Source organism: Stegodyphus dumicola, chromosome 1 (genome assembly GCF_044657685.1).
Source record: "Stegodyphus dumicola isolate Sdum_Otavi_A_Nest chromosome 1, ASM4465768v1".
Lineage (NCBI taxonomy): Eukaryota > Metazoa > Arthropoda > Arachnida > Araneae > Eresidae > Stegodyphus > Stegodyphus dumicola.
In genome coordinates, this window is record NC_140768.1 from 184255628 (window position 1) to 184276496 (window position 20869).

The window sequence follows — 20869 nt, forward strand, 5'->3', positions numbered from 1 at the left end:
CTCTTTCGGAAATATTTGAATTCCAGTTAGTTAATTTAAGTGTGGAAAAATTAAATTCTCTTCTTTTGTCGTAAACTTTAAAAAAATTGTAATCTATAATATGTAAATCAAGGTAGACTACATTATGCTGTTCTGTATTTGTTTTATTTAGTTTTAAGCATGCAGGGTAGATATTAGCTATTTCTATTTTGTTGTAGTTATTAAATGCAATGACATCATCAATATATCTATAGATGTGTTGGTAAAAGATACGTTCTTCTGTACTGAGTTAACGGACATAGGTCAATTCTTTAGTAAACAGGAATAATTCACAGACAGAGCTTGAAAAATTACCGCCCATAGGGATACCCTGTACTTGTTTATAGATGTTATTGTCAAATTGAATGAAATTATTGAAGAGCACGCTGGTAAGGAATAGTTGCCATTTTTCGTTGCTGAGAATGGTAGAAATTTGCGGAAATAAATTTGGAAGAGCAAGTAAACTTGTAAAAATTTCTTCGAGCAGTAGAGATGTATAGAGGTTTTCAAAGTCGTAGCAATGGATATGGTTTATTTTAAGTGAATTCATAGTTTTAAGAACTAGTTCGTTACTAGAGATCAATAAATTATTATAATGAGAAGATATAAATGAAAATTTAATCTTTGTTTAGTTATTTATTTAGTGATTAATAAAGTAGCTCCATCAGATTGGAATAAAAATATCGCCCAGTTTTTTATTTCTCAAAAATGCAGCTATTTTGCATGCGAAATTATATTCCATGGTTATGATGGATATATGCTACAGGATGCAAGAGCTGAAATTTTAAATATGGTAAAGCATTGTTTGTATATCTTTTCAAGAGATCACTCAAAACAAATTAAAGATAAATGAGAAAAATAAACAAAAGAAACTTCAATTTAAGCATGTTATGCATATTTTAGTTGCAGAATTTTAATTTCGGTTATTCTGTTCACTATCTGCATCATATGAATTAAATTTTATCTTTCTTCTTTTAGTTTAATTAAAACACTATGTGTAATTCATTCCATAAAAGTTTCATTTTAATTAACTCAATTACCTTATCATTTTGGCTTTTCTGTAACTCCTATTGTAATCAGCTTTCACCAGAAGTTAAATTAGTTTAAAATATAAATAAGCTTCTTGTTGCTAAAACGTTCAGGTAACATCAGCCAACATAAGCTGGCCCTCACTCTTCTTTGGATTCACTGTTGTTTTATTTCATCTTTCCAGCAAAATTTTATTTCTCTGCAAGCACTTAATTCTGTACGCTGCATTTAACTGAATTTGAAAGCGTGTTTGCTTACATGCAAGGAAGCAGAGCTTTTGTTTTTGTCAGAATTTTAGTTTATCCGACCGTCAGATCGAGAAGTTAATATGTAATTTCATTTGAAGTTTTAACCTGTTTTGAGCTACTTCTAGTTAGCAAACTGACGGGATAAAAAGTCATCTAACGCTCACTCACTATTATAATTACTGAATTTATAATTAATAAATTTTATTTATTATAGTTATAATTTTATAACTAAAGTTATAAATAGTAAATTTTATTTATTATAGTTTATTTATAACTAGTAAATTTATTACTTCCAAGTTAGTAACAAAACATATATATGTTACAAAGGTTTAACTATTTCCTTTTTTAAAATCATTATATTTTAAAACTGCGCAATCTAACGATTTTTCTTTATTTCAGTTATTAATCTATATATGTATATAAAAGAAAGTCTGTGTGTTTGCCCTCTAATAACTCAGTCACTACTATAGCTATCATTGCTAAACTTTTCACGATTCTTTTCTGGGTCCTGGAAAAGATCGACGTCTACTTTTTGCCAAAAAAAGTAGCTAAAATCAGAGATATTAATTAAAAATTCTGAAAAACGATCATTTCCCCCCTCAGTTTTCTGAGTGGGAACAGTCTCGCAAGGAGATGAAAATTTGCTTTATTTCGGAAGTTGTTGCCACTGCTTCTTTTCAAATCGTAGAGTTTGTTAATAAAAAATTTCGAAGTTTTACAATGAAATAAAAATAGCATTGCCAAACGTCAAATACATTATTCCTGATTCCAAAAATTCGTGGGAAGCCATTCGATTGCGTACGACTTTAATCAGCCGAAATATTAATTCAAAACTCCGAAAATTTAATTAATTTTCGCATTTATTTTTCCGAAAGGCAACAGTCTCTCGCGTTGGAGATCAAAATGCTTTATTTCGAAAATTGTTGCTACTGCTTGCTTTCAAATCGTAGAGTTTGTTAATGAAATTTGTACGTTTTACAAAATCTATATATACAAGGAAGATTGTCTGTTTGTGGGTGTGTTTGTTTGTTCGCGTTATTACTTTCTGATTAATTATGATAAATGTTTTGCCACACTTAATCGACTAAAATTGAATATAAGTGAAATACTGGATGGAACTTGAGCTCTTAGGACCCTTTGATTAGAAAGACGAAAATCATTAAAAGGTGCGTGCCATCCTTGCTGATAGAATGAGACAGAATTATTTTATTTTCCTATGGAAATATTTTATGTTGGTTCCATATCGCATCAGACTGAAAAAGTTATGACTATGAGATTTGTTGCATCGTAATTAGAAAACGGTTACAGAGGTATCGTTCTCTCTGTTGTTAGACGCATTACTCTCAATCAAACTTAACTGCCGTTGGGTACTTCCGCGAGTTTTGAATAAATAAGATTTTTTTCTCCAGGAAGATGGTAACATAGATTTAAACATTTTCCAAAGAAAACAAAATCCTGAAGTGTCGTCTGATGTGCCGCTTAAATCTGAACCTTATGCAAATCACAACGAGCGTAAACAGGGGACAACAATCTAGTTAAAATATGCTTCCTAACTAACGTAGGAATTATACACCTCCCTTCAGCACATCTCTCTATGCACCCTTGTCTATTCTGTTCCTCTAAATAACCCTCCTTCCACAGTTATCCGAATTTTAAATACCTACCGACTTGAAATGCCCTGTGTCTTTCTTTCTCAACGTATAATTTCCAGCGAAAGTGAAATAACTTTCGAATGAAGTACTTGAGACGCGAAAAGAAGCGTCGATGAATGGGTCAGGAAAACATGACTCATAATCGAAATTATAGATATGCTATAAATTGAACATTTGACTGTTGACATGAGTATGGATGAATCGGGACATAGATTAAATGACGTACAAATGAAAAATGCACAAATGGGGCTTCACGATATTGAACTGTTGAACATTTGAGCTCTTAAAGTATAAAAAAAAATTCTACTGCTGAATGGTAATAGTAATTGATTTAGTAACTTCTTCAATCGATGATAAATTTGAAATGTTGAAAGATAATAATAATTTTCTAAATTATTACCTTTCAGCATTTCAAATTTATCATCAGTTAAGGAAGTTAGCAAATTACCTGCTAATAAAAGTTAAACTAGTATAAGATAGTAAATATTTGCTTAGTACACGCTAAAAATTAATCATATATACTTCTCAGTCACCCTTCATAGCCTGATACAGAAGATCTGTGAGAGACGTCCAAGTACGCTTACCATTCATGTTTAACAACAAACTCCGCTTTTCAGGATGTGAATAGCATTTCATAATGAGTTTATCAAAACATCAAATCCTGGCTCTTTCAACACTCATTTTTTTTTTTTTTTTTTTTTTTTTTTTTTTAACACGGTAATTTGAGAAGCCTGAAATTTTCAAACTGAGTGCTTCCCCAAATTAAACGCATCATTCGAACCGAATTCTTCCCCAAATTTAATGGGTTGGAAGCTTATATTATTGTTTTCGTATAAGCTGAATTCTTTAAATAGGAGTACTCGAGAAATAGAAATTTCTTGAGAGACACTGAAATAATTTTCTTTCCATTTTTTCCCATTTTCTTCCCATCTGCGTCAATAAGCCATCCTCATAAGCAATTGTACTTTCGCTCTAAAGTTCTTCAAGAATGTATTTAAAAAATATCCAGAGTGAAAAAAAACTAAACTTTTTGACATTTTGCTATTTATTTTATATTTCAAAATATTTCATATATATTCCTTTAAAACAGAAATAACGTAATAATTTAAAATATTTTTGTGTCCCTGTTCGCTTTAATCATTTTACATAATATTTCTTCCATTAAAAAAAAAAAAAAAAGAAATACTCTTATCAAATACAAAGGAAAAATTAACTTTCATTATTCAAGAGGACACTTTAATTGTCCCTCAAATTCATGAGATTTCGCTTCACAGTTCTTTCCAGTATTTCTTATCATCGAAAATAATTTTTATCATGAATGTACGACATATTTTGCTTTGTTAAGTATCTTTATATGTACATATTTACGCAAAATAAATAGTATGACTGTATTTTTGGCGGAATTTGCCCATGTCTCATTAACACGAATTTTTTATTACTGGAAACTATTTTCAGGTATTTTAAATTTCGGCTCGTAAATCCCGTCTCAGATTTCTGTTTATTCTTGATATAATAAAGTAGTCATCGCCTACTTTTATTTTGCTTTATCAAAAGAAATTTCACAGAAATGAATGAGATTGGACTTTACATTTTCTTAAACAGATGATATTGTCATCATACGTTCGAAAAAAATCTACACTTTGGTTACTTATTAAATAATAATAGAAATTAAATACGGCTTATTAAATAATATATGTCATCTTATGAATACAAGAAACTAAATTCGCGCAACATTTTAAGAGGTTTTTGCTTTTTAATAAATCACATTATAATTCCTTTTAAAATATGTGATCAGAGATGTGAAAAAAACACCAAAATTGTTTTTATTATTGTGAAATACTTAAATGAAAGAGTGTTAAATTAAAATATTCATATTTTCTCATATTTTTACATTTAAAATAACAGTAGAAATGAGTTAAATTTTCATATTTTTATACTCAAAGGTCTAAAAATATTATTAAAAAGAATATGCAATTTTCATATTTTTACATTTTTAGACTTTTAAATGTGAAAATGTAGCTTAACCAAAAACACAGTCAAATGATATTATACCAAAAATGTTACATTAAATTACTAAAAACTAACCGTTATGCCTGATATTCCATCAAAACCTCGATCACCTCTCTCTCCTGGTTCTCCCTAATTCGAAGGGAAAAATATTATAACATTTATAAATAATTTCAAAAAATAAAAAATGAAATTATTAGCATATTATACAAACTTACCTTTCAAATTCCTAACAGAAGCTTTCAAAAACAAAATATAAAAAATATTACTTGGATATGTTTTCATTGTAAATTATTAAAAAGCTATAATTTGCTAGATTCAAAAGTGCTTCAGCCCATGAATATGTAAAGTAATTTCATCTATAAAGCTCTACATTTTACCTATTATGTGACGTTAGCAATTTTATCAAAGTTGTGCAATAAATAACATTTTATTAATTTTATACAAATAAACTGCATGGCATCGTATCTTATCATATTTTAACTAAATACTCATCACTATTGAAATCACATATTTGATACTCTTTAACGCTATTACTGTGCCTTCTGTGGACTATTACGTAGATTAAGAGATTCTCTACATGTTCTTATCAAATCAAAACAATTTATCAAATATCATTTGATAAAATTGGATGTTAACAATTTTATCAAAGTTGTGCAATAAATAACATTTTATTATTTTATACAAATATAATGCAAGGCACCGTATCTCATCGTATTTTAACTAAATATTCATCACTATTGAAAATCACGTATTTGATACTCTTTAGGGCTATTACTGTGCCTTCTGCGGATTATTACGTAGATTAAAAGATTCTCTACATATTCTTCCCGATTAGTTATTCAGGATATCAAATTAATTATTGTAAAAACTAGATCAAATGATTAGAAATAACATTAGATTGTGCAATTAAATCTACTGTACAAACAAAACAAAATTCATAATAAGCTTTTATAAACATTTCCCCAAGAATTAACTAAATTATATTTTATAAATATGTAAATATAGTTGCAATTAGCTTATTCGTTTAAATAAGTAATTCTGATTATTTAAAACGAATGGAAGAAGATACAAGTTAGTGCTCATGAAAGAAAAAGATAACCCACTGAAATATGAAGTAATCTCGTTAAAATAACTCCTCCTTTTATCTATATACAATTTTAATAGATTTTATATAATTATAAATCATTGTACCACCTCTTATGATATATGTACCATAACTGTTGAATTCTTACTGAAAATCAAATTGCTTCATATTCAGATTAAGGTTATTAGTATTTCATATTCAGTTTAAGGTTAATTATAGTCTCTATAATCATTTATATTAACAAATATTTTATTCTGATCCGTGCATTCTGAATAAAATATCAAACTGTGTTTTCCCATCCATACGAATTCAAAGCAAAGATGGTTTTAAACACTTGCTCTTTTGATATGATTAACGTAAAAATATTATAGAAAACATTTCGCTGTAATAATTAAAAAATTAGGAAGGTATGAAATTTTAGAAATATAATAAATTAAGTGGATGTCCAAAACGGTTGAAGTTAAATAAAACTATATTGTGCATGAAATAAACTTTTCCCTTTCATTAATTTATTTATTATTTTTTTCGTTTTTTTTTAAACACAGCTGAATGCTTCTTTCAAATGAAAAAGAGAAATTTATTAGCTAAAAACGATGAAAATATCAAACACATAATCTGGATCCAGCAGTCTATGCTCTCCTTGAGCAGCAGGAGCATGAGGAAGACCAGAATGAAATTTCTTCTGATGAGAAGAAGACAAATTCAAAGGGATGCATGCCTATTTCTTATTCCTTCTCGTCGTCGAGATGACATCCGACCTAAGGCTGGGGTACCCAAAGGATTAATGTCATTCCGACGAAAAAGAAAAATAACCGGCAGACACGCATTTATCGAAAAACTTCAAGCACTACAAGTTACACACTATTAGGTCACATAAAATATTACATGGTCCACAAGTTCGTGTTTCGTTAGACTCTTAACATTATACAGAGTGATATAACTTCAAGCACTGCAGATTACACATAGATATGGTTCATTAAACATTACACAGTGTAAAAATTCGTGTTCCGGAAAGTCTGAGTGACAGCCAGGCAGTTGTACTCTAATATGATGAGATGAACAAAGTCATACATTCAGTTATAATACAATGCATATAACTTCGGAACAATCCTGAAGAAGATAAACAACTTCAAACGACTTTTAACTGATTTTGGACAGTTTCTTGAAAATGGAATTTCCATGTAAAAGAGACACAAGTCTCTCTCCAATGGAAGACCGAGAGAAGTAAAACTAAACTGAACTACAGTAGTGTCATATTATCTAGATATATAGAGCATGTAATTTTTATAACTAGCAATTTAGTAAATTTCTCGCATTTCCAATACTGTGTTTCAAATAGTCTGTGAATCGTTTTTTACGATGCTTCGCGATTTTGAAGTCTGCACGGGAAATGATTAAAATTACTCCCAGTAGGTTTCGTCAAACAAAAGCCAGCTCAGAATGCATTGTTTTTCTTATCGAAGGCGGAACCAAATACTCGTTATTTACTTAAAATAATGCTTAAAATAATAATGTATTTAGTTCGAATATTAATGACATGACCGAAAATACCAATGAACACAGATCTGCATATTCTTAAATTCATTATAAATTTGATCCTACAAAGTGTTTATAATGTCATACTTTAATTTGTATATCATTATCAAAGCGTACATAATATATTTTACTTTCAAGTTACTACATATGTATTCTAAAATTTTCTAAAATTTAAAAGTTAAAAATCTACATAAAATTCTTACTTTTTGGCCTTTCATTCCATCTGGTCCAGGAGGTCCGATAGATGAGGTTCCATTTTCTTTAAACTCATCACATTGTCCCGGCAATCCAGCTGGTCCTGGAAAGCCTTTGGGTCCCTTTCATGTATACATTTTAACAATTAGAAAAGTTCAGATAATTTTAATAAACTATTAAGTTCATATTTTAATTTTTGAATTCTAATTTTCTAAAAGAATGATGCTATAACTTAATTTCTCCATACATTACTACGTAACTAAGTTTACAGTACGAGTTATTACTATACAGTGTATAAAACAATGTAGTGTATAACATGTTACTATGTAATAAATGACAAAACGAAACTACGTATTTTCACTGTAGATACATTTACATCTTCATAAGCAGAAATAGTTTTTTTTTTTTCAAAAAAATAAAGTAGTAATTGAGCATTTTGTAATTAAAATTAAATTATTATTTTCTAAAAAATGTAGGGTGTTTAAAAAAAAAGGGCAGAAATACTTGATTGCACAACTATTACTTCTCAGAATACGATAATACACTATTCTCAGAATACGATAATATACCTGATAAGGAAAAGATAGACGTTTGCTGTGTCGGATTTTCTACATATGCATTTTCTCCAAATCGGCTTACATCAAAGTGAGAGTATTTTCATACAAAATCCCATTTGTGTCTTTGATTACGAGACTTTAATAACAATTAAATACAAAAAGTTATATTTATTCAATTATTTAAACGTACAATTTAAAGGATTTTAAATATTCCAGAGCTACAGATTATAGTACGTTAAGTATATGTCTAAAAGGGCTATCTGAATTAAGTTTGTATTAAAATGTAACTGAGGTAAATAACTGCTGGCCATTAAAATTGCAACACCAGGAAGGAATAATCTGACGAGCGTCAAAATCACATGAAAGGAAGAAGAGGTTGGGATATGCAAATGATTATTGTTTCAGCGTATTTAGACGATGCAGGAGGGAGAAACGCACTGCATAAAAGAAAAGTTGTGTAGTGGATTTTTCATTCGGAATGTGCATTGCAAGACTATCGTGCTATGCCTCGAATAATAAGAAGAAATGCAGCAAGTGTCGGAATTCGATAGAGGCAGGGTCGTTTCCTATCGAGAGTGTGGATTATCGTTCCGTGGTGTCGCCCGTCGTACTAATCGACATAAAACTACTGCCATGCGTATATGGAATTAGTGAGTTGCTGAGGGTCATACTGAACGGCATGCAGAATCTCAACACCCTCCCATGAATAACGCCCAAGAGGACAGATACATTGCGAGGTCAGCCCTGCAAAAGCGTACAATCACATCACGGACCATTAGTCAGGAAATGAGAATGTTTGCAGCACGCCTAGTATCCGCTCATACGGTGCGGCGACGTTTGCAGCAGCGTGGACTATTAGCACGGCGAACATTGCTTCGGCTTTCCTTGACAATGCAGCATAGAGAGAGACGCCGCCTCTGGTGCGCTGAACTACAAAGCTGGGTACAGGAGTAGCACAGCTTCATCTTTTCAGACGCGTCCCAGTTCTGCGTGCAGTACTCTGATGGCCGTATATGTATCTGGAGGCTTCGAAGAGATCGCACGTCGGCTGCTTGCATTCGATGTCGGCATACGGGCCCTGCACCTGATGTGATGGTTTGGGCAGCTATTGGGTATACGTATATCTCTGGATCGACGGTAGTTTGAATGCAAATCGGTACATTTCTGACATCTTACATCCGGTGGTTGTGCCCTATCTTCGAGCCCTGCCAAACGCCATCTTCCAACAAGATAATGGAAGACCACGTGTTGCACGTCGTGTTCTGACATTCCTCGATACACAGGGTATTCAAGTGCTGCCCTAGCCTGAACGGTCTCCAGATCTGTCACCCATTGAAAACGTCTGGTCATGGGTTGCTGAGAGACCCCTCTCCAGCTAATACCGTTGAAGAAGTGTGACACAGACTTGAAGCAGCATGGAATGAGTTGCCCGTTTCTGTCATCCAAGTCCAGTTCGACTCCATGTTTAATCGGGTAAGGGCTGTTTTAGTCGTCAGGAGTGGCAACTGTTTCTCCTAATTTCGCCCCCCTGTAAAACTCCAAACTGCTTACAAATTTAATCATTTTGTCTTCATGCCATACTGTTTACGTACAATAAATATCTGTTTTGTATTTGATTTCCTACATGATGCTGCAATTTTAGTGGCCAGCAGTGTATTTTATGCATTATATTATGAATATAACATCCAGATGTAAGTACCAATATTGAAATTATGCAATGTAAAAAAGACACTAATCATAATCTGCTAACGTTGAATGAGATGTAATAAAAAAGCAAAATAACAAGGAAAAAATAATAATGTACATTAAAAATAACGTGCCATTAAAGAATGAAATAGGATTTTCCTAATACTTACGTCTTCTCCTTTTGAACCTTGAAATCCAACTCCCATGTTGCCTTTCGGTCCCTCAAATCCTCTATCTCCTTTTGCGCCCTACGTCATAAAAATTTATAATTCAAATATACACGTCACACAAACAGAAAATAAGAAATCTAGCGTGTTTGTTGGACTAAGAACCATCAATGAATTTTCCAAAAAATTCGAATTTAGTTTTAATCTCAAAATCCGAAAAACATAGATGTTTTTGACCGAAATAAAAAAGATTAAAAAGAAAATGCCATAGCTTTAATTCTAAAATATAAATTAAAGAATCCTTTATTAAGCTTAGCCTTAAATCCGAGGTAAGTCATTATATATTAATTGTTTTGTAGATCATATTACCTTATACATTAGTCTCCAACAGATTGCGCAGTACACTGCTTTTGAATTGCACCATTTAAAAGCTAGCTAATATTGATATCATTAAAAAGTTTTGTTTATCATATAATTTATTATTCAGCATATTAATTCTTTGGAGCTTAAACAGTTTAAAACTTTCAAGAGACCAAAATACAGTGGTGAAAATATACGATACAAAAAATTCAATTATGTGCTTACTTTCCATTCCGTAAATAACCATTCTCCACTTAAAGAATTTTAAATATTTCATTATGTACTTAAATTACGCGTAAAAATAAGGGCGCCTTGAAGAAGTTATACTTTTTAAGTACATAGCAGTCATTCAATGGATAATTATTTGAAACTTTATTCAAGATTATTAGATTATTATTTACCTCAAGATTATTTATTTACTTTATTTTCAACACAAATTTATATAAGTTGAATATTTTTTAATAACTAGGTTTTGAAATTTCTGTGGGATTTAATCCCGTGAACCCTTTATTTCTAATAACCTTTATTTCGTGAAACCTTTATTAAGAAATACTTAACTTGCGAGAAGAACAATGTGATGAATTTTCGCTAATTAATCAGTATGAATATTACTAAATTTAGCCTTAGGTTTGCACAGAAACTATCGTTACAGCTACATTTTCAACCAAATTTATTTTTTTAAATCAATCGCTAGCTACATCTTATCATTATCATTATTCTTAACCACGAAATAGCCTTTACAGACGTTACTTTATCAATTTCCTTCATATCAATATTTATATTTCTGGTGTTAATCTTGTTTTAAATATTCATTCATTTAGCGAGCTAGTTTTTGAAATCAATCGCTAGCTACATCTTATAACATTATAATTATTTTTAACCATCCTTGCTCCACAAAGTCTAATAGCACTCTTTTTCTACTGAACTCGCAGCTTAAGAACTTTTTTCTCTTATCTCTCAACATCTTCCATAAAGTTATTCTCGGTATACTCCATAGCTACTACCTGTTTTGATGAATATCAATGCGACTGTAGATGTTGCGATAGTTTAATGCTTTTATCTTATGCATGTCATGTATTTAATTTCTTCGATTACAAATGTTCAATTGATTTTAAAAACAGTGAGTGGCTAAAGAAATCTGTAAAATTTTATTAAAATGTTTTGTCTGGAATCAATTTTATAAGCTTCTTTGGTTTCTTTTAACTTCCCAAGCAAAAGGCATGCTACTGTTTAAGAATATAAATTTAAAAACTGAATAATTTTGAAAGAAATATGACTAAAAATTATTTAATTTACAAATAAAAACTATTATCATTTGAGAAAAATATTTCAGTTTCAAGACAAAATAATCATCACAAAACAGACCAAGGCTCTTATTAATTTAATCTTCCTCTCTACGAAATTTTTACCCTCGAAACTTGCATGTCGATATATATATCAAAATATATAAATTCGCGACGTTTATATGAATATTAAAAGCATGAATCATCAACAGTTTTTGTCTAATATGAGATTTAATTACTAGTAGTCCTGGTGGTCCAGGATCTCCTTTCGGTCCCGGTCTTCCATCTTGTCCTGGAGGGCCCTAAAATAATTCGAAAAATTACTGCATTTAATAAAAAGTGTACAAAAACACATTCAAACAAATATTTGTAAACTATTTAAAATAAAACAACTCTCTAAAAGATGCTATCGCTCCAAACTATTTTATAGAACTATTAATGAAGTGCTTGTTCTTACACAGCACGGATGGCCAAACTTCATCTCAGTAAGAGCTGTATGTTAAAAGTTCAGGAAAGTTCGACAGCCACAACCAAGTTTTTCTAAAACCTTAAGTCCATATTTAGATCACTTTAAAAACAGGGAAATAGGTTTCAAATAAAAGTAAACGTCTGATAATTTTGTAAAAAGAAATAAAATAAATTATTACTTCTTTTGCACACTGAGTTTACTATACCGAGTTACTAGTTTACCATAACTAATATATACTATATTTTACTTGCTTGAGAGCCACGCTATGACTATCCCCGTTATTATATTATTTACTAATTTGTTTAATGATAGTTAGCATCATTTACCTTTATTTGAACGGTGTTCAGATTATAAAAATTTCTAAATTTATTAAAAGTGAGAAAAAAAATTCCAGGCCCAAATCCATCATTATAGTAAGAAGGAAAACACTTCATGATCAAATGAGTATTTGGGAGTGTAAGTTAATACTGATATTATAACAGAAATTTAGAATGATTGTGACCCCTTATATGAAGTTTATAATATTGATGATGAAAAGAATTTAGAGTGCGATGATGTAGAAAAACAGATAATGATACTGAATGCCTGATAATGATCTTTATCTAGCTATAATTTCTTGAATAGTGAAAACAAAGTGGTATAAGGACAGAGACAGGTGTATCTGGTTTTTGGACCAATAGTTTCACATGTAGGTGTCACGTGTTGCAGAATTCAAACGGCGATAGATTAAGCATAGAATGACACTGCTCCTCGTGGAGGTATGGATACCTCGATGCTTGAGCTCGAAGTGCACTTTTAGCTTAATCGTTTGAAGCTTCATGTTGCCATCCTAAAGACCAAAATCAATCTCAGTCCAGGACAGCAGCAATAAACATTACTTTTGGTGGCACACGTTTCCATAAACAATTTTAAAAGCATTCTTCAACAACTATTATTTCCCACTTCCAAATAAAAAAGGCACTCATATAGAAACTATGTCACACGGCAAGTAACCCTATGCCATATGCGTAAGTGTTGGTTTGATGCAAGCTTAACATCCATAAAATGCTACCTTTATTTGCACCTAGTTATACTATGAATAAACTTTGGGGTATCACATTTACATGTTTCCTATGTTTTCTTGAAACAAATTCTATAAACGGAACTCCCGACTATTAAATTAATTTTATCCTGAACAAATTTGCCCTTATTATGATAAGAAATTTTCCTATAAATTTTCTACGCATCTTTCACTCATTGCACAAAGCACTTCAACATATATTAACTACTATGTGCTAACTGACTCTATATGTATATAACACTTTACGTATGTACGGTTTATGTGCGTTTTCCTCTAGACAGAAAACTAAAAATTGTCTAGGCAAGATTGTCTATGTAAATCTATTTATTATTTAACATTTTCTGTTTCCGACAGTATCGCCATAACGAGTCACAAATTGTTATATTAAAACATTTTTATATTTGCCCACTGGGTGCATTAAATTACGCAAGAAATCTTCCATATAAGACCAGTATCCAAGTCCAACCTGAAAACATTTTTTACGACAGAGCTCTGTTCTGTATTTCCACATTAAATCGTGGTAGCAAAATCCTGCTGAAAATCTCTCTCAAGATTACCTTGCAATAGCGCTAATAGCACGGCAGCCTGAATCGACTACGGAGCAGATCAGAAACAATCCTGAGAAAAGATTAGATGGTGCTATTGACGGTTACCATTCTTAATCTACTGATGTTAGATTAAGAATGGTAAAAATTTTGCATTTCTTAGTATCACTTTTAACTTTCAGTAACTTTTCAATAGTTATGATTGCATAAAACCGTCAGTTTGAGTTTTGCCGTTATGTTAGCACATGCACTAGAAATGCATAAGAATCATATGACAAGGGTTAATTTTGAAATGACAAATTTTAGAAAGATTTATTATAAAAACATTACCACTTTTAAAATGGAAGAAAGAAATAACTAAATTAAAAAGATTTTAACCCTTTCGCCGTTCTCTCCTGTCCGCGAAAATTCCCTCCCCCCCAGCGGCCGTCTGTTTTTCGTAGCATGTAATGTTGTTTTCTCTATACATCATAACTTTCCATACATGACTTCCGTAGTGGATGAATGTCAATGAATATTAAGTAAAATTATAAGGAAATAAAGCATAATGGAGAAATAATAATATCTCTGCTTATCTCTAACAGCAGGATAATTTGATAACATCTGATCCAGGCGGTCAATCCTCCCATTTTGTTGTTGTAATCTTTTACAATTATTGGTTTTTTTACAGTTCTTTTCCGTGTTCCAACATCAATCATCGAGTTATTATGGACTGTACTCATCAAACGTATATCCTTCTTGTCTTTCCAATTCACAACCTAATTTTTTCTCTTTTTCTGCTGAGTAGACGTTGAAGCCATCTCTCACTGTCTTGTATCTTATGTAAAATGGCGCGAATATTCATAAAACCCCGGGAAAATTCAATTAGAAATAGAACGTTTGATTCGTGCTACCCTCTAGGAGGTATTAGAACAAACAAAAATAAAAACTCAAACAAGTAAACATTTAGAAAGCATTTTAAACGTTTAAAAGTTTTAAAATGTAGAAGAACGCTTGAGGCGCGTTACGGTCGCCCTGCTGAAGTTTCACGTGAACTTGCTAGACGCGTTACGGACGACGAAGAGATTAAGCATTATTACAAATTTAAATTAGAATTTTATCATATATATATAATAATTCCGGGAGCATGGAAGAGAAATCAGTTTGCAGTCGTCGTGGCTGAAATTGAAGACTTACCAATGAAGACAACAAAACATGAAGAATTTCTAGGCTTTATTTTCGAGCATATAAAATCATCAAAGCGAGGAGCTATTAGCACGGAAGAAGTTAGCAGAAGAAGTGACATTATTATTATTTATTATTATACCAGAGTAAGTGCTGTTCTAGAGCCAAGCTATGATTGGTTAATATTAGTTTTGGTTACCCTTTGCAAGCAGCATTACGTAACGTAGAAAAATCTCGAATTTGGCACAACAGATGAATTTAGGAGGAGAGCACCAAAACTAGAATGTTAATTTTGAGGTCGCCAATTATTTTTTTAAGCCGTTATCGTAGTTTGTTATATGTTACATATCCCCCCTTCAAAAGAAAGGTCAGGAGAGCAGTCGTGGCAGAAAAGGATTTGCTAAGCAAGAGACAGTTTAGTATATGAGAGGAAAGGCATGAAGGAGCACCAAGGACACAGCCGTTAGATTTGCCTATGCCCCGGCATTATTCATGACCTTTCTCATACATAGATTACGTAGCTTAAACAACTAATTTACAATTATTGCAATAACAATATAATATCTAAATAAACTAACTAATAAGTTAAGACAAATATAATGTTAAAAGTCCTTTAGCCCTTTTTGAAAAAATGTCCAATGTCCTTTTGAATGTTGAAATTCAAAGTTCACTAAAGTAAATGTTCACATGTTTTTCATAAAGCAAATGTTCATTAAAAATATGTCAAATTTCTGTTGATGAATACATTTCCATTATAGTATATATTGAATTATGAACTTTCATATACTTTCAGATTCAGTAAAATATAATTTCTAGGATTCCAAAATCTATTAATTTTGTACAAGTAACATCCACCACTTGTATATATATATTTATATTACAGATCGAAGAAACGGATAATATATTCATGTCTTTGATTGAATCACAGTATACTTATACGTCTTTGATGAATATATTATCTACGTTGATTGCAATAACAAATATACTTACACGAAACCCAGGTCTTCCATCCCGTCCTGATTCTCCCTGAAAAAAAAAATTAGAGATTATTACTAAAACATTTCTGCAAGAAATGACAGTTTATTACAAACAAACTGTCCACACAACTAGTACCTAAAGGAATAAAAATGAAAAAGGAATTTCCAAACGCAAAATTTAAGGTTAGAATACCATCTCCTCAAAAACGAGTTTATAATTATTTTTTTATTTTAAAAACTATAATCTATCTATATTAAAAAACTTTAATTTAAAATTATAATCGTTCAAATATTTTGCTTGTCTTCTTAATTTAAATAATATCTGCTGCCGATAACTCATAAAAATTAATCTTACCTTTGAATAAATTTAAAAATCAACCCCGAAAGAATTTCATTTAAAAGTTTCAGAGTTTATATCTGCGTTTTATTTTTAAGCATTAAATGATGTAGACGGGGAAGTATCAACAATTTAAAAAGATAGTTTTAGTTTTGTTGCGAAATACTATAAGTAACAAAATTTCACATCATTAATCGCATTTATGATATAAAATAGCACTCGCTGTAAAATTTCGCAACGAATATTGTTAAGAAGTCATAGTTGCCAACTTTGAATATGGAGACTCGGGAGGCATAGTGGGGAAAACCGAGAGTTTTTAAGATGTTTCAACGCTGCACGGCGAAACAATTCCAAAAGAACTCCAAATTAATTTCCATTCACGCTATAATGCGTGATTCTCATAATTGGATTTTATATAACATTATTTTAATGAAAAATTTATTAATATTTAATTGATTAGTCTAAATTGTATGTTCTTTGGATAATATCATTTTAAAATTTTCTTATTCGTTTACATTGCAAAAATGCAGAGTTGTGTAGGAAAGCTTTTATTTATAAAATGCCTTTAAATATGCTGAAAATAAAATTAATAATTAATGTGCACTACGAAAAAAATGGCACAGTTCTATATCACCCGTTCTACTGGGCCGATTGACGAAATTCAAGTAGCGTTTTTCATGTCTCGAAAGCGCGACTTGAGATAATTTTAGATTTATATATAGCATTGCTCTAATATAGGTATTTTGACACATAATCGGACCTTTTCCGAAATGAAATGCCAATTTTGTTTTCTATATATCGACTCTACGACTCACATTATGCCGAACTGCCAAATTTTGTAAAAATCGCACGAGTAGTTTAAAATATTAGCTCTCAAAATTTAACTCCTCAATGCTAATTGAATTTATATATTTATTAATATCTGTTTTTTTATTAAGCTTACTTGATTCCTTCTTCCATAATTCAAAATTTAAAAGTTCGCACATTTTTTATTTTTTTTTTAAATTTGTATTTTTAAATATTTTTTTACAAATTTTCCAAAAATATTCCTGTATTATAACCTATAAAATTTTTAATATCATCTTAAAGTAGATGTATTTTTAGGCACACCTGCAAAAAATTAGAGTTTTTTTTGTTCAAAATTTTTTAAAAGACACATGAATTTACATATTGGCGAGTTTTGAAATTTGGCATATATGTTATAAGCGCTAACAACGCCAAATGTGGTTTACGCACTTTGTTAAAATTATTTGAAAGTATGAACGATGACTTTTTTCCCGCTCATAAACAGTTGAAAAAAGTGAAAGGAAAATAGGTTGCTATAAATTAAGAAGTTCGATAAATTTCGCACCAAATTTTACAAAATTTAATATTTAGGCATAATTTAAGTCTTAGACTCGAAATATGGAAAACAATTGGCATGTCATTTCAGAAAAAGTCCAATTTTGTGTCAAAATACATATATTAGAACAATGCATATTTAATTCTAATAGATATCTTAAGTCGCGCTTCCGAGATATGAAAAACGCAATTTGAATTTCGTCAATCGGCCTAGTAAAACGGGATATATAGAACTTTTTTTTTCAGTGTATATAATATGGTGGGAATAAACGTAATCATGTGCCATATAGTGTTGTAAAACAAAATTAAACTCCAGCATTTACATTTGTTAAACACTGGTTGAATTTCTTTGGTTTCTTATTTTTAATTACCACAGATAATATTTTATAAATAATAGAAACAAGCAATACCTACCCGAGATGTTTGAGGTTTAGAAAAACTCATTTATGTACCTTCAATATTTCGCAAGAACCTAACTGAAAATAACCTTCCTCCATACACAATATTCACAGTGGCCCGTGGTACGAGAATTACTATTTGTTCCTCCAAGTTCCTCCACTTATTATATATTCGAATGTAACTTTAATGTGTCATAACATGTGCATGCATATTTATCCAAAAATTTAAATTTAAGATGTAAAAATATTAAGTCTAATACAAATTATCGCAAATGATAATTAATAAAAATTTCCTATAAATAACTTTTCCAAGAGATGTTCCTTAAATTGAATTATTAAAAAAATAAAAGCTAGATATGATGTTTCGTATTGCTTTCATTGGATAGTACCGCAAAATTTGGAGAACAGCATAGTATTTCAGTCGGGATACACACATCATCAATATATTCTTCGGCAAGTCCAAGTATATACTTTAATTTTATGATATTCACAGTTCAAAACAATAATTCGCATCGACAGATGATTAAATCTCATATGATGCACTTTTTAAAGTTTCATTTGACAGTTAAATTCCAGAAGTTTCCATCAGTTACGCAGAAATATCGCATAGTGATATTCAGAAGAATAAAATATCTAGCTTCATTTCTGTCCGACATCTCATTCTTCTCAAATTCATCTGAAATTAAATCCTGTCAAACTCTAATTCATTGCTGAATAGACTATTTGCTTTTAATCCGAAATTTATAGTTATACCATCTGATCTAATTTCGAATCATTCCTAGGCACCACGATGAGATTAGAAAAGAAAGCAAATGCGTATATTTAGGAAACATTCTTGAATAATGCGTAATATGTTTCATGAATTACTTGTATACTACTGCGATGAAACAGTATCAGGAATGATTCCATAAAATAGAATGTTTCAGTTTGTTGGTAAATACTTATTACTTTCCCTCCAACGTAATCCTATTTAATGGAAATGAGCCTATGCAAATGTCTCCCAATTCCAGCCCTCGAAACATGTTTTAAATTGATTTTCAGGAAACTCCTTCCGAATTCACAACGGATTTTCTTTTATTCCACTTAACAGACACTAAATCATTATCATGAAGCAGTACTTTTGCCCATGGAAATAAATAAAATGGTCTCAAAGTACCATATCACGTGACAACGAAGCGTCAGGAGTCATAGCTATTGAAACTTTGGTCAAAAAGTCACGAGCAAAAGCATTGTGAGTTGGTGCATTACTGTGGAGCAAAATCCATCAGTTGTTTTGCGGCAGTTAATGTAATTTACGACGTTGCTACAAAATATGCAAATAAAATTCTTCATTAATAGTTTGGTCTCGATAGAAATTCATAACGCAAACTATCATAATAGTCGAAGAAAACATCAAACATTACTTTGGCATAGTCTTTTTGAACTTCAGATCCTTTTAGGCGTTTTCTTTAGTTCGCCATTGATTTGAGTCTTGAACTGTTTCTACATCAGTATCGTAAATCCCTGTTTCATTACCGGTAATACTGTCCTTTAAAAGGAATTCGATATGAGAAAACACATCTCGTGAGTCATCTGAGCACGTTGTTGCTTTAACCGTTTGCGGCACAGTGTGTTCGGTCTGGACACACCTAAAAATTTCCTTCTGTACGCACAGCGAAATTGAATGAAAAAGGATTTATAGGTCACTATAGGTTACTCTGAACCTTCTTTATTTATAGCAGATGGCAGCTCAACACAAACCAGTCCATATATTTTAGCCATGTTTAGTTTTTTAAGTCCCTCATTTTTCAAAGAAATCTTTCAGATATTTTTTAGAGTATAAAAGGAATTGTTTGAAAAGAAATTTCTATGTTACTTTTTTGGCTGTATGCTAATCTTCTTATTCTATATTAGTTTAAAATTTTTACCTTGAAATCTTGCCTAAAATCAAACGGCGAACCCCAGGTGTGCCCAGACCGGACTCACCGGTAATCTAGGACAACTGAGAGTCTGTATTCTTTGTTTCTCCGCATCTCATCGGTCAATTCATTGACAACAATGCTCGTTTCAGCACTCTTTTCGAAGCTCTATTCAATCAGTGTGCCACTTTGGGTACACCCACAGAATTAAAACGATAAGTTCTATCTTCACAAAATTTTACTTGTGCACTCCTCTAGGCCTAATTAGACTGCCTACCTTCTTTTAATCAAAACTCCGACTTTAAAAGGTTAAAGGATTAAAAGGAAGAGGTTAAAAAAATTGAGCATTTCTGGAATAAGTCGTGAAGCGACAGCGACAATTCCAAATAATGCTTCAGAGTTGCATTACAGCATCCAAATGATATAAAAAAACTTGCTCATTAATATCCGAAATTGTAAATCGGCGATAAGATGTTTCTATCGCCGATTTCGATCGACGTGATACTGATTAGTGGAAATGGATGATTTATCAAAGAGCTTATTAGTTGTAGTGATGCTCATTAGCGGAAGTAGATGATTCATCTTTGAGGCATTCTCAGGCCTTATTAAATATACTACTGAAAAACGTGTTTTTTTTTTTTTTTTTTTTTTTTTTTTTTTTTTTTTTAACTATTGTTCTCAAAGGAACCCTACAAATGTTTTTGTACGAGTCCGTTGCGAAAACAAAATTCAATGCATTTTTCTGCCCATTTACATTTTCCATTTAGAGAAATTACCGAAACAAAACATCATTAATCGCTAAAAACGATTTTATTGCTAAATGATAAATAAAAAATGAAAAACAGATTATTGCCT

General features: G+C 31.1%; 1 protein-coding gene across 1 annotated transcript in view; it reads right to left on the bottom strand.

Moving 5' to 3' along the window:
• The window catches only part of LOC118188606 (uncharacterized), a 271758-nt gene that overhangs the window by 150683 nt on the left and 100206 nt on the right, over positions 1-20869 (bottom strand). Inside the window, exons 8-12 of the mRNA XM_085823594.1 lie at positions 16054-16089; positions 12065-12127; positions 10186-10263; positions 7781-7894; positions 5033-5086 (exon numbers count right to left, since the gene is read on the bottom strand). Of these exons, the coding sequence (XP_085679720.1) occupies positions 5033-5086; positions 7781-7894; positions 10186-10263; positions 12065-12127; positions 16054-16089 (345 nt within the window). The remainder of the gene's footprint in view (positions 1-5032; positions 5087-7780; positions 7895-10185; positions 10264-12064; positions 12128-16053; positions 16090-20869) is intronic.